Consider the following 14,892-nt stretch of genomic DNA (forward strand, 5'->3'; position numbering starts at 1 on the left):
GAAGATTTTTAATTTGGAGTCTATTCTTTCCTTTGCTGTTCTGCTTTGGCAAGAGCCATGCAGGTACAAGGACAAACCCCAAAAGCTTGGTGCTGTTCGTGGTCACACCTGGGGCTGCACCCTGACTGCCCTGGGAGGAATTGCTGCAGCAGCTCAGGACTACAATCCCCAATTACTGCAGCTCAGGACTACAATCCCCAATTATTGTAATTCCTTCTTAGCAGGTTTTACAAGCTGGCATTGCTGCTGCTGGCAGGCAGTTCAGTGTGCAGCACTGCTTGGAGCACTCGTGCTGGGCTGGGTTTGCTTCCCATTCACTTCCTTGGTGGCCTGGAGTGCTGAATTTACTTTGAGCTGTCCCAGCTGCTCTTACCAATAATGAGTGGCTGCTTCAGATGGGCTTTGAGATTAATTTAATGCATATTTAAAAATCTGTAAGAAAGCACATAATCTGTCCTGTTAGATTTTCTTTTTTTTTGTGGCATTAAATGTTATTTATTTATTTAAAGGTGTAAAATGAATTGCACAGGCTGCCCCAAACAGGCCATAAGTGCTTATTTGAACAATGTGCATTTTAATACAAGTGAGTCTAAAATGACACACTCAGTAAAAGCTTGTAGAGCACAGTTATGAATTGGAGAATAAAAGACAGCTGTGGGCAACAGCTTCAGAAAAATAGGTTGGGCTGTACTTGAGAACAGTTTGAACCTGAGCAGGTGAGAGGGCGAGTGCACTTCAGCTGGAGAAGCAGACTAGTATCACTTAGAAAAAGGAAGTGACATGACCTTAAAATGCATCATTTGTAAGACTGTTAAAACACTGATTCTAGTGCTTGTTCAAAAAGATGTTGAAAAATGGAGAGGATTAGGGGGGAAATACTTCATCAATGTAAATGTCTGAGTGACCTGTGTTACACCAAGATGTCAAATAAACTCAGGAGTGCATTGGTAAGAAAATTAAAGGTTGATTAGGACTTGTCTACAAGTATGATGGGAGAGAAATTTCAGGTTTTAGTCATTGAGTTGTATTAAAAAAAAAAAATCACACAGTCTATTTGAACAGGAAAAATTCAGACAGCAATAAATTTTCACATTTTCCTAGTGAAAAGTAATTGAGTTGACTCATTCTTCCTGTGTTGTTGGGTAATTCTGTACAGCCTTACTTGTTTCTATCAAAATTGCACAGCTCTGTTAAACACCTTTTGGTTCCAACCTGAGTTCTGGGTCTGATGCAGGAAGTTTTGGAGATTCTGAGCAGTTTATTATGCTACTAAAACAGGAAATGCTATAGTTTTCCTTAAAACTTAGGTAGGACTTTACCAATTAATCAGAGAGTTGGTAGAACTTCCAAATTTATTTATTTTTATCCTAAGTCATTGCTCTTGCACCTTAGATCACAGTTCTTGGATTTAAGAAGAGAAACTAATAATTTGCAGGCACATTCTGTGTGTCTCCCCTTTCAGTGTTTTGATGCATGTTTTTAATACAATTTCTGTTGGTTTGCTGCCAGTGCCTCTCCTCAGGTCCTGCATCTTGTTTAAGGCCTGAGCTGTCACTTCAGGTGTCTGCAAAGCAGGAGGTGCACACAGAGCACTTGTAAATAACAATACCCAGCTAACACAGTGCACTGACCTAAGAGCCTTGAGGCAGAACACTGCCCTGAGGGCTCAGAAAGGTGATAGACAGATGTGTATTTTACCAGAAATTCCCTCTCATGTATGTTTTAGCAAGCCCTGTAAAACATGGATTTTTAACAAGGGATTTAATCTCTCCTTCCAGCTGCTAGCTGCAGTTTCCTTTGATGTTTTTGCTCTCCTGCCCTCTGTTTTTTCCTATTTATTCCATCACTTTTCTATAGCTCAGCTTCCTTCAGGCTGTGTCTGAATGCACCTTGCTGTGGGCAGAGCAGGCAAAGAAGAAAGCCATTTTTTTCCCCCCCTCAGGCTACTGCTTTGATTTTCCAAAGTTGTTGGGAGGCAGTTGCTGTGTGCCTGCAGAAGGGTCAGTGATCAGTGTCTGCTCAGGCAGCACAGCTCAGCTGAGTGCATTTCTGCTTGGATGAGGGGAAGGATGAGCTGGTGCAGTCGTTCCCTTTCTGAGCAGGTGGAATGTGCAGCTCTGCTCCAAGGGGGAGGCTGAGCTCCAGGCTGGGAACATCTTCCTGCTTTGTTTGCAGCCAGCTTAATAATAATCATTGTGTCTATGAGGCATGATCATGGAATCATGGAGCAGTTTGGGTCGGGAGGGACCTTTAGAGGCATCCAGTCCAACCCTCCTGCAGTGAGCTGGGACATCTTCAACTCGGATTGCTCCAAACCCTGCCCAACCTGACCCTGAATATTTCCAGGGATGGGGCAGCCACAGCTTCTCTGGGCAGCTTTTTCCAGTGTTTTATCGCCCTCATTGTTAAAACTGTTCTTATATCTAACCCAAATGGGCCCTGCTGCAGTTCCAGGCCATCCCCTCTTGTTCAGTGGTGCCCCAGAGCAGCCGGGAGCAGGCTGCTCGCTCCAGGCCCTGCAAAAATCTGCTTTCCTGCCAGCAGTCTGCAAGATGCTCAGGTTTGGTGTCTTTTCCTGGTCAGACTGAGGGTGAGGGGGCTGCAGGTGGGGTTTTCCCTTCAGGTGTTCCTGGTGTCAGGAATGGAGCAACGGAGGAGTTAAACTCTGATCAGCCCCACTGTGTTGTTTGGTGGATACATTCCATTGTGAAGGGGTAGGATCATGTTGGAGTAATGTTTGTAATTGTGCCTTTAAGCCTGTTCCCTGCCATTGTTGTTATTTTTGTAATGCAGGACTTTGCTAGCATTATCCTGAGACTAAAATTCACATTTTCTGCCCTGCTGTGTGAGTGCCTTTCATTCCCATACTGTAACACAAATTGTCTGATTTGCAGCATGAGAAGAGCTTTCTCCTAGATCACCAGCAGTGATGGTGAAGAGCAAATTCTAGGTAATGGCAGCAAAGAAACTTGAGGGAAATGGGGCTAATACAGAGCAGTTCAGTGTTCCATTTCTGTAACACAGCCAATATTGCTATCATTTTATAAAATCTCTCTCTCTGCATCTGTTTTGTGGTGAGTTATCTATTCATCTTTCATTATTTGTGTTTATCATAAATGACTTTGGAAGCTGTGCCATTATTAGATGTTTGGACTGGCTGCAACTTACTGGAGCTGTTTTGGCAACAGAGCTCTGTTAAACTATTCTTAAAACATACAAATACTCTTCAGTTTCTTTTTATAGTGCAATATTAATTCCAAGTCTGTTTTCTCTTACTAATATTTTCATAATATCATCTACATAAGTAAGCTGTACTTGATTTCTTTTATAATCCATGATCTGTTTGGTTTCAACTTATCAAAAAGACCAAGTAATGAAAGTAAGATGTTATATTGGAAAGCTTCATCTTTTTTTAAAATATTTATAAATGTGAAGTTCAGCTCATGCAGTATTTAGATTCATTATGAAAGAAGCACTGTGGAATTTCAGAATAAATAAGGGGAGAAAGTCACTTGAAACATTCAGACTTATTAACATAAAAGAAGTCACTTAAATTGAAACACTGGTGCTGTTTTCTATTTGATTTATGGTTAACAAACTGTAATACTTTAAGCTATGTAGATAGCAGTTCATGTTTACAAGACTGCCAGTTGGATTGCAGTGTAAGTACATCACTCTCTTGCTTTCAGAATCCATGTAATGCCCTTTGAAAGCCAGAATTCCAAGATTAAAGCATTTTATGTTCCCCTTAAGCCCTCTGGATTCTCCCCATCAGCCCTTGTTTATGGGGCAGGGCTGTGTTTTGTCACCTGTACAGAAGGGGGGTTTCTCCTGCCCAGAGTCATCTCCTGGTGCTGCATTTCAGCTTTTCTGCTCCTGGTGCTGCATTTCAGCTTTTCTGCTTTCTCCAGATGAAGTGGGGGCATGCTGCTCACAGGGAAATGCATTTTCCAGACTTTTCAACCCAGCACTGATTTTTCAGTGAGGTTTTCCTGTTTGCAGTGAAGATTTGCTGTGCAGGGAACACTTTTCCAGTCTCTGCTTGGTCTGGTATCTGTGAGGAAAGGAGGAAAAAAGACTTTATAAACTTCCCAACCCAATTCTTGTGCTGTTGTCCCTTCCCCACATCCCTTGACACCTCCACCAGGCACGAGGTGCATCCACAGCTGGAATCAGCATGGCTCAGCTGGCTGGTGGGTGCCTGCCTGGCCTCCTACAGTAGCTGTGTCCTACCAGCCTTGTCCCAGCAGGCTCATTATTCATCCCTCTCCTTATTTTAATGAAAATATGTACGAATTCAACCATCTTTGAATTCTAGTTGCTCTTAAATTTGGTAAAGTTGCCTGCTGTTTCCAGGAGCTGTTAGAAAGGAAATGATGACCAGTCAGTATGGACATGGGCAGTGTAACTGTGCAAAGTTGGGTTATTTAGGCTGAAAATCAGAGTCCATCATCTTGAGGGATAGAAAGCAAGAATTCCTACCTGCAGTTGTATAAAAGATCTTGCACAGACTGAGCACTTATTTTTTTGAGTACTGACTTGAAGTTTAGAAATTAAGTAGTCTTTGATGTGCTGGGGAGATTTGTTTCTTTCCTATGAAAACAGTGATTAATCCAGAACTAATTCCTGTGAACAAATGTTGTGTTTTTGCTGTTGTGTTTACACTCATCTGTCTTTTCTTGCAGATAAGGTAGAAGATTAGTTAAAGTTTAGGTCAATTTTTACCTAAGTTCTGAAGAAAATGATGCTGTTTTTCCTTTACTAACATTCCTCCATTATCTTCTGTACTCATTGATCAGAGCTAATGAGATTTTAATGGAGTTATTTATGGCTTCTCCCTCTTACTATAAAAGTGTATCATAAACTGAGCACATGAAGCTGTTGGATGGTGCTGTTTGTTTTTATTTCTGTTAATTCTACGACCTCTTCTGGGATTCCTTCACATCTCTTAAGGCAGGTAGGGTATGATGAGCTAACCTGCTAATAAAGGCTGGAAAGAAATTTAGTAGATGTTACTTACTCATCTTTCTGATGATTATAAAATATTTTCTGTGCTCTTCTGGGTGAGGGCCTTTTGCTGCCATGGAAGGGTTCAGGTGTGTATTTTTCAGTTCATGCCTTAAACTTCATGGTAGTATTGTGCTGAAAGGAATAGTTGTGTTCCCAGATTTGGATGAAATAAAATCTGTGTACAGATTGCCCAAACTTGTGGGGAATTGGGGTAAAAGTCTGTAGTAAGGTACTTCAACAGCAAAAACTGTGTAAAGTTAGTTGTTGTCATGGTCTGTAATACAGCAGTGTGCATGACAGGCAAAGTGGGTGGCACTAATAATACTTACCCAGATTATTTTCTGCTCTGAATTTCCTTCAGAACTTCCTTTGGAGTATTTTTGTTCCCTGATCCTGAACTTGCTTTTTCAAAGCTAATTCACTATGATTGGAGGTCACTGACTAGTGTATAATTGAAGCACTCATTATAAATAACCTTGAAAGTGAAATAATAAATGGTGAAATATGTGAGATGCTATAAAACACACTCTAAAAGTGTAATTGAGCCCTAGTCTCTTGTCTCTGGGCAGATTCTGAGGCTCAATTCTTTTGTAACCCATGACTTTTTAAAGAGTGGTTTGGGCAAATGGATGGTGCCTTTAGTGTGATGAGTTTCTTATTATTGCACCTAAATGTCCATTTGTAAGGGTTCTTCTCCTGAACTGGAGGGGTTTTGTGATCTAACCCCATTGTTGGACCATTTATGCAATTTTGTGCCTGTTGACTGGAGCTGTTTCTGCATTAATGAATTCTGCTTTAGTATTCAGTGCCATCATCATTATTGCTCCCGTGTCTTACCAGTCAGGCCTGATCAAACCCAGACTCTTCCATGTCTTGAATATTTTATTAAAATCAAATTGTCTGTCAATTCTGTATCATAAGGATTCAGTCTTTTTTTTTCTTTCAAGCTGCCTGAAAGCGCACATCAGGTGTGGAGGGATGTTTCTCATTGTTATTTGCCTTGCTGAAGGAATTGTGCTACTTTTGGGCTAAACCCCTGAAGTTTAAGTTCAGTTACAGGTGTTTGAGAATGTGCCTTTCCTCTGCTTTATCCTCCACCCCTGGCTGTCAGAACGTGCTGATCAGTGTGATCTCAGTTACCAGCTTCAAGCTTTCCCCAAAAATCACCAGTTTGGTTGCTCCAGTAGCTGTTTGGGACTAGATAGAAGCTGCATCTGAATTTAGAGCAAAGCACAATTTATTTTCTTCCTGATGGACTGGTTGGGTGCTTTGCCAGCTGTGTCATTCTTGTATGAGCTCACTTCTTATCTTCTGCTTCTGTGTTTGGCTGTAACTTGTTGTGCCTTCTGCTTTGAGAGAACCTGAGCTGCAGACTTACTGCCGTAGGGATGTGAATGTACACCAGGATCCTGACAGAGTTCCATGGGGAGCTCATCTGGCATTATCTGGAGACTGGAACAATGCCTCTTCATACCCCTGATGTGTGGGCAGAAAAGGCTTGGGCTGGAGGACAGTGATGGATGGAATCCAGCAAGAGCCAGGGGAAAATGAGACCATCTGAAGCATGTGGAGAGCTGTCCCTTTGCAGGTGCCCTTTTGTTCACCAGGGACAGACCCTGCAGAAACACCAGTCATGTCCCTATTGCAGCCTGTCCTCAACCAGTCCTGGTGGCAAGGCAGAAAATTTCATTTTTCCTTGTAGTTTAACTGACATTTATGTCTCGCAGATAGTAAATTTGCACACGCTCTGTATCTGAACTACTGAGGCTCTGGGATAATATCTGGTGATGTCTGAGATAACATTAACTCTAGAATTGTCTTAATACTTGCAGTGCCTCTGGCTAAATGAATAATTGTGGGAAACTGTAAGCAGTGCTGCCAGGTATGTAATTTGGAACACATTTAAAGTGGGGGTGCTGGTCTGGTTGTATCGCTTGATATCTTATCTGTTTTATCAAAGAAAGAGGCTGGCTGTGAAACTTTCTCTGCTAACTCTGAGTTTTGCCAGGCCTCGTGGAGAAAGGTGGTGTAAATATAGCCTGATGCCTTCTCTTTAAACTTGGTAACTCCTTGTGTGTTAAAGATATAAAATTAAGGCTCTTGTGATGCAGCAGACAGGGAGCCTTTTGCTTAATGCAGCAGCTTTACTGTGAGATGGATCCTGTGTGTCCAGAGCTCCTGCTGAGTGGAGATAAGTTAAACAGCAGCCCTGCAGAGGGTGTGTCAGCCCTGCAGAGGGTGTGTCAGCCCTGCAGAGGGTGTGTCACCCTGCAGAGGGTGTGTCAGCCCTGCAGAGGGTGTGTCAGCCCTGCAGAGGGTGTGTCACCCTGCAGAGGGTGTGTCACCCTGCAGAGGGTGTGTCAGCCCTGCAGAGGGTGTGTCAGCCCTGCAGAGGGTGTGTCAGCCCTGCAGAGGGTGTGTCACCCTGCAGAGGGTGTGTCAGCCCTGCAGAGGGTGTGTCACCCTGCAGAGGGTGTGTCACCCTGCAGAGGGTGTGTCAGCCCTGCAGAGGGTGTGTCACCCTGCAGAGGGGCACAGCAGGCTGCTGTGCTGTTGGGATGTTTCACTGATCCCGAGGAGCTGCAGGGCCGCGCTCAGCCCCGCGCGCTCCGCAGGCACGTCCGTGCTTGACTCTGCTGCCTCTGAGACTTGTTTATCTTGCCTGCAAGGCTTAAAGATAATTAATGGAAGTGCTTCACACTCTGAAACAGGGCTTGGCGGCCCTGCCAGCGTGGGGCACTGGTTCCCACTGGAGCACCGAGTGGGCCCTATCCACATGTGAGCAACATCACTTTTAGTTCATTGCAACATCAGTTGGGTCCCGTTCAAGCAGCAGGCTGGCCAGCAGAGCTGCTGTCAGTGATTGTGACACTGAGGGTCCTGTGCTGGGGCAGGAGCAGCTCGATGTGCCCTGGCAGCTCTGAGCTGTCACTTGGCCAGGATGAGCCAGGGGAGATACCAGGGAGGCTCGGCTGGGTTGTGCCATGTCTTACACCTTGTTTACACTGAGTACTTCACAACAGGGGGTGTTTGTGTGCATCTGTGAATGCAAAGCCAAATTGATGAGCCAGTAGAAATAATCCTTCTATTGTTTACAAAAACAAAAGCGAGCTGGAGCTTGTGCCTGTGCAGGAAAAGTCACTTTCCATTCCACAGATTTTACTGACTGCAGCTTTGGGAGGCTGTGCTGCCAGTGTGAATCTTTCACAGACCCGTGGAATGGTTTGGGTTGGAAGGGACCCTAAAGATCAGCCAGTTTCAACCAGGCACACCTTACACTGTCTCAGGATGCTCCAAACCACAGAATCACAGAAGTTCAAGACTGGAAAAGACCTATAAGATCATCAAGTCCAGCTGATGTTCTAACTGTTCAACTAGATCATGGCAGCAAGTGCCACATCCAGTCTTTTTTTGAATTCTTCAAGGGATGATGACTCCACCACCTCACTGGGTAAATGATTCCAGTATCTGACCACTCTTTCTGTGAAATATTTCCTTCTTAATTCTAACTTACATCTCGCTTGACGCAACTTGAGACTGTGTCCTCTTGTTCTATCTGTTGTCGCCCAGAGAAAGAGACCGACCCCCAGCTCACCACAGCCACCCTTCAGCCTGACCTTGGACACTGCCAGGGGTCCAGGGGCAGCCACAGCTGCTCTGGGCAGTGACACTCACTCCCATGTTTGCAAATCATCTGCAGAGTGGTTTAGATCTGTAATTCCCCTGCCATGATTGAGTATGCAGCACCACCATCATTCAGAATGAGGAGCAGATTGCTGATTTTTGTATTTTCAAGTTCTCTTTGAGTTGTTTGGTCTTTTTTAACATAACTGCTAAAACAAGAGTTCTGCCTGTAAGGGAAGTACCAGGCAGATGGGAAGGTCTGAGTTATTAACACTTTCTTTGAACCTTTTTCTTCACATAGTGCTAGCTGATGGACATAGTATACAGAAGCATAATTTTTTTTTTGTTCATCGCTGGTGAAAAATGAGAGGATTTTGTGACTGGATGTACCCCCCTTACCCAAGTCCTGCATTGGTTTTTTACTGTCAGTGACTGGGTTGATTTTTGTCTTCCAGCTTATGTGAAATCTTCCTTGAAAACAATCAAATCCCTGATGTCTGTCTGCAGTGAGACTTCTTCCTCACAGCTCTATGTTCCAGAGATAACAGCTATCTTGCCTCCTCAGATCCTGTGTTCCCTGTACTCCCTGGAACAGAAAGCAGAACTGGAGTTTGGCTTTACCTGGAGCTGTGTCCTGCTCTGCTCCCACCCTGCTTGTCCCCATCCTGCAGTCAGTGCCATCACCAACTTTTCTCTTCATGCTGCCACAGGTGGCCTTTGCTGTAAACCTCTAATGATCTCCCTTGCCTGTTGCCATAATCCTCTTTTTATTTTTCTCAGAGTTCTCTCCATCTCCCTTTATTTGCTAAATCTCCTTTGATTCTTTGTTCTTTTCAGCCCAGTTTCACTCCTTTATAATCTAAGATCTGTAGAACAAGATTTTTTTCTTCTTCTAGCACCTGAAGAAACTCTCCTGTGCCTAGACAAGGATTACTGTAGTTCTGTCTTGGAATTTTAATTCCAGACTACATGGACAAGCCCCGAGATGCTTCTCTTATCTGTTCCTCAAAGCTATGCATTAAACAAAACATGCATCTGATCAGTTTAACCTGTAATTAAACATTTTCCTTAAGCAACTGACATTGTGATAACTAATAATTATCATGTGTAGCACCTTTAAAACCCATTATGCATGTTTATGTAAGAACACTATTACCATAATAATAAGATATCATTACCACAAATGTGCATACTGAATGAGCATGTCTTAAAGTAATCATGGATTCCATTAATCATACTTGAAAAATTAAAGTATTTGCTGTCTAATCTCTCAAACACTACTCAAAAGGTTTTGGAAACAGCAGGGCCTGTTTACTGCAGGTCTCTCATACACAAGATCTCATTGCTGGTGTCTCATTTTTGTTTTCCTGAAATGTTGCTTATCTTTCACCTTGGGAAACCATCAGTTCAGAGACCCACAGTCTCCCTTTGAAAGCATTTCCATGCTGATTTTATTCTGCTTGCCTTGTTTTTTGTCCAGGGAGTGCTGCCACCTTTTCTTAAGGCTGATGTGAAATGCACTCCTGAAACTTGGTTCTCCTTCAAATTAGATAATTGCCTTAAAGGAGATGAACTGATGGCTAATTGTAATTCTCTTAGTCCCTTGCACAGGGGCAGAAAAGAAACAACTCCATTCTTCAGGTGTTCTTTGTTGGGGTTTTTTTAAATACAAGATTGCAGAGTTGGGGAGCAGAATTTTTTGGGTTTATGTATAAAATTGTTAAGGGCTGACAGTTTTGAGTTTGTCTCATATTTAAGAGTTGAGATCTGTAGATTCTGATGGAGACTGGATGAGAAGAGTGAAAGTTGGGAAGAAACATTTGACCTACTGAGAAAACTGAAATGAGAATTTTTGTAGTCTGAATATTTGGGCTTGGAAGGGACCTTTAAAGGCCATCTAATCCAGTGAGCAGGGACAGCAAATACCTGATGTGGCCAAGAGTTTTAATTGTTTTAGGGAGATCATTCTTTTATCTGTCAGCAGGACCACTCTGAATTTGGTAGCATAATGAGTGTTGAGTCAAACAAGTTCATCACTGTGTGTTTTCTTCCTTAACACTTGGCATTAGGTAACCTGCACACAGCAAAGTATTTATTAATGCCAGAAAAGCACATTATGTCATACAACTCCTTAATACTCTCTACAGTTATGTGATGTATTTCTGTATCTTAATATATAAACTGCATTATAAGGAAATAGTGAAGTAGGGGGGAGAGAATTTTAAGGACTGAGAGTCTGGAGCAGGGGAAATGGGCATGAAAAGGCAGAAAAAATAGGCAAAAGTTAAAAAACCCAATCGAATCATAGAATATACCTCTAGAAATTGACAGATACAATGGAAGTGTGGGGAGAAACAGGATTTTGAGAATTGCATTTCTGTCATAATGGCAGCAGTGAAATGGCTGGGACAGGCAGTGGGAACTGGGGCAGTTGTGGCAGGGGGTGTGTGCTGAGTTGCTCATGGTGCCAGTGGGATGAAATGGGACAAACCAGGGTTGGGGCAGGGCACAGCCAGCCTTGGGAGCTCCCGTGGCCATGGACAGGGCAGGGGAGGAAAAGGGATTGAACCTTCATGGTCTGAGCACTCTCACAGGGGAAGGGCTTGTGCGCAGACACTTAGGAGGAAGGAAAGAGGCTGTTGGAAAAGCAAAGCAAAATGCTTTCTGAAAGGGATGTAAACTCTTGTGACCTGGGGAATAAATCAGCTCCTCCCCAGTGTGCTCAGCAGGCAGATTTCCCTGCAGCCCCTTGTTCTGGTCCCACCTACCTGCAGGGCTCCATGAACCTCTCAGTGCATCACTTGGCTTCTTTTCCTTTCTCTTTTCTGATGGAGCAGGGAGAATGCTTGATTTCTTCCCAATTAAGTCGGCAACTTCTCAAATCCCCCGTAACTTTTCAAGAAAAATGCAAGTCCTTGACAAAAAAAATGGAAATAAGTTGCTAGAAAGAAAACATTATTCTAATAAGTTTTTAAAAATTTGTGCCCCTTTTTTATTAGAGGATCATGTTGCATTTAATTCTTAGCTTTAAACTTGAACATTCTAGAAATGTTAATTGTTTTCTGTTTCTTTACTTCTGGGAAAATTATTTCACAGTTTCCTGGTCAGTGGGTTGAACTAAGGAGGTCTAGTGTGTTTTATTTCAAGTTTTTAAAGCATTTAAATGTTGCCCTGTCTGTAAAACGTGTAAGAAGCTGCACTGAATTTCCCTTCCCCCACTTAAAAATGCAATTCCTTTAGGAGCTAAAAAAAAAAAAAAAGTGGAAGCATCTATGTTATACTGAGTAATTATGCCCGCTGGGAAATGAAATATAAAGATCTTTAAAATCATTGAAGTGAGAGAAGAAGCACTTGAACTTTTGCCTTGCAGGAGCTGTGTATTACATCCCCAGCTCCTTGCTCCAGTGTCAGTGTGTTGTGCCTTGCAGGTTCACAGCCCTGGCAGAGGAAATGAAACCCAGTCAGTTACTGCAGGATTTATAGCAGCCCTGCTGCTGCAGGAAGTGGTGAAAAGCTGATTGATAGTCAGAGGCAAAACTCCACAACAAGACACAGGATGTATGTTTGGGTTTTTATGCCCGTTTTCCCCTCTGCCCTCAGCCCCCTCCATTTCAGTCTCTGTTTATAAATCCTTGGTGCTCTTTCCTGGTAAAGCACGTGCTGGCTTCCAGCACTGGAGGAAATGGATGGGGCTGCACCACAGATTTGAAGCCAGTGTGGTGTGTCTGCTTTATTAGGGGCATCTATCTCAATGGTCCTGTACTCCTGCTGAATTATATTTCAGCTGAATTCCAGGGGAAGGGTGAAGTACATCTGCAGCCAGAGTTACTGAACATCTCCTGTGATCGTGGGAGAGGAGGAGCCTGGATCACTGATCAGAATGTTCTCCTGGTTCATCTGCATTTCACAGGGATGTCTGGGAGGGTAGGAAACCAAAATTATTTTGCTGCACATAAACTTCATCCAGCCAGCCCTGTGCTGCAGAGTGTGCTGCAAAAGACAGCAAACCTGAAAAGGTGTGTTCTGAAATTTCCCCTCCCTCACTGTGCACTGCTGAAGCATCCCACAGCAGGATCTTTCAGGAAGGTATCCTCAAAGCCTTTCAGTGGGATATTGTCTAACCTTGTGGGAAAAGTTACCCTAAATAATTGTAATTAGGAATCCTTCTGATTGTAAAAGTGGATGTTACAGGAGGAAAAACAATCAGGGCTGCAGAAGAAAGTTGTTTGCATACCAAGCAAACGGAAGAAATGTTTGAGATTGGTGTTCTCGTTATCAAACGGGAAAGTTCTGCTTGTCAGGTTCAATAACATATCTTGTTCTTTGTTAAAGGTCAAAAAAGTTGGCTGCACTCTGTGAGTCCTTGCAGAAAACCACGCTCAGCAAGTCCCACATGGGGCTGGAGCTGGAAGAGCTGGAGGCAGCAGCAGTGCTGGTGCAGGAGGAAGAGAAGGCGTTAAAAGCTGCTGGCACAGTTTCCAAGCAACAGCTGCTTTGCTCCGAGTCGGAGACAAGTGACTCTGAAGAATCCAGCAGCACTTCATCATCTGAGACAGAAGGCTCTGATTCAGATGAGCAGGAGTCCTCGACCAGTGAAGATGGGGAAATAAATTCTTTGCAAGGCACGCTGCAGGAGGAGAGGACAGCTCCACTTATTGGCTGTAATGGATTGAGGCAGGGCGCGGACACTTGGGCCATGCAGGTCGGCGGTGGGAAATCAAAGGTTCCCTTGCAATCTACGGCTCCTCCTGGAAAACTGATAGAAGAATTAGAAATGCAAATCCAGTCTGCAATGAGACTTTCAGAGCAGCCTGAAGGATTGGCTACTGCAGGCTGCATTTCACAGGAACAAGAAGGAAACCCTGTACCCGAGCCTGACAGATTTTCAGAGGATGCTGCTGGGAAGGGAAATTTCTTGGAGGTGTCTCCCAAGCCCAACCCGTTGCTTTTTCTCTGCAGCACAAATGAAGATGAAGACTAAAGGACTGTGCAGTGTGACCCACGAGCTCACAGCTTGTTCTAGAATGAGCTGTCCCAAGGCTGTCCTGTGCTGCAAAAAAATGTTTTTCTTTTTTTGTTGGAGGACAAGACTGCTTTGAAAAGAATTGATAGGACTGTGTGATACTCTTGCAGTTAATTTTTATTTTTGTCCAATTCAACAGTGTATATTTGATGGGAGAATGTATAATTTCAATAAACTTCTGGGAAACTCTTTTCATTAAGCTTATTTTGTGATAGAATGATGTCCTAATCAAATACAACTGAAATGACTCATTTTAATTTTGTCTAGCTGTTGGGATTTACTTGAAAAATGTCCTCATTATGTTTGGATAAACTTGTTTATGCCATTGTAGCTATTTTAAAATGCTTTGTAGTAAACCATCTCAAATAATGGTTATAAGTTTAAATAGTGATGGCAAATTATTTTGAAATATATAAATTCTGTATTTTTTGTACAAAATAAAGGAAATTTCTATGCCATCAATACAGGAGCCAATGGTTGTGTCATTTATGTGTGAGAGATAAAGTTTATATTTCTGCAGTCCTCCTAGGTTCTTTCAGCAGTTTTGTAATGTGTTCTTTTTTTTTTTTTTTTGTGCTGTTTTTGAGCAGTTTCTGTGTGTGGACACTTCTGTCGCTGTTTAAAGAACAGAAATCCCAATTATTTAATGTTTTTCTGCAGATGCTCTCAGTTCCACCACAACAGGGTTAACCAGTGAAGGAACAACACCCTTTGTGGGTCTTGGAGCAGGACTGAGAGCAAACCTGGCCTGGGTAGTCCTGGCTTTGTTAGTCTGGCCCACAGCTTTGGCCAACTCATTTATCCTTTTTTGCCTTTAAAATGTTGAAATAACCCAGTCAGGTTAACAGAGTTTGTTAGCCAATTTATGTTAGGGTAATCAGATGGCTGCTCCCAGTCATCTCCTTTTCTGTTAGCCAATTTCTGCAGAAGGATTTGGGAAGATGGAGCATGGACCACCCGGTGTGGCTCAGCAGGAGCCCAGACCCAACAGGAGCATCTGATTCACTCCTCTGCAGAAGCAAGTTTTGATTACTTTTCAACCTTTTTTCTATTAAATTGTACAGAAATCCTAAGCTAAAGGACTTACTCTTCCCCAGTGCTGTTCCCTGCTGGAAACCAGCAGGTGAGCTCTGTTCCTGCAGCAGCTCCTGCTCAGTGAGAGCTGCAGCCCTCACCTGCCAATATTTCTTATGTTCTTAAATACCTGCTGCTCTCTTAATCAGGCTCTGTGCTCT

General features: G+C 43.1%; 1 protein-coding gene across 1 annotated transcript in view; it reads left to right on the plus strand.

Annotated features, from left to right (window-relative positions):
* SHQ1 (SHQ1, H/ACA ribonucleoprotein assembly factor) overlaps positions 1-14,123 on the plus strand; it is a 38,475-nt gene extending 24,352 nt beyond the window's left edge. Inside the window, exon 12 of the mRNA XM_059480207.1 lies at positions 12,967-14,123. Coding sequence (XP_059336190.1) covers positions 12,967-13,615 — 649 coding nt within the window. The 3' untranslated portion in view covers positions 13,616-14,123. The remainder of the gene's footprint in view (positions 1-12,966) is intronic.
* The last annotated feature ends 769 nt before the right edge of the window (positions 14,124-14,892 follow it).

This window comes from Ammospiza nelsoni, chromosome 11 (assembly GCF_027579445.1).
Source record: "Ammospiza nelsoni isolate bAmmNel1 chromosome 11, bAmmNel1.pri, whole genome shotgun sequence".
NCBI classification, from domain to species: Eukaryota; Metazoa; Chordata; class Aves; order Passeriformes; family Passerellidae; genus Ammospiza; species Ammospiza nelsoni.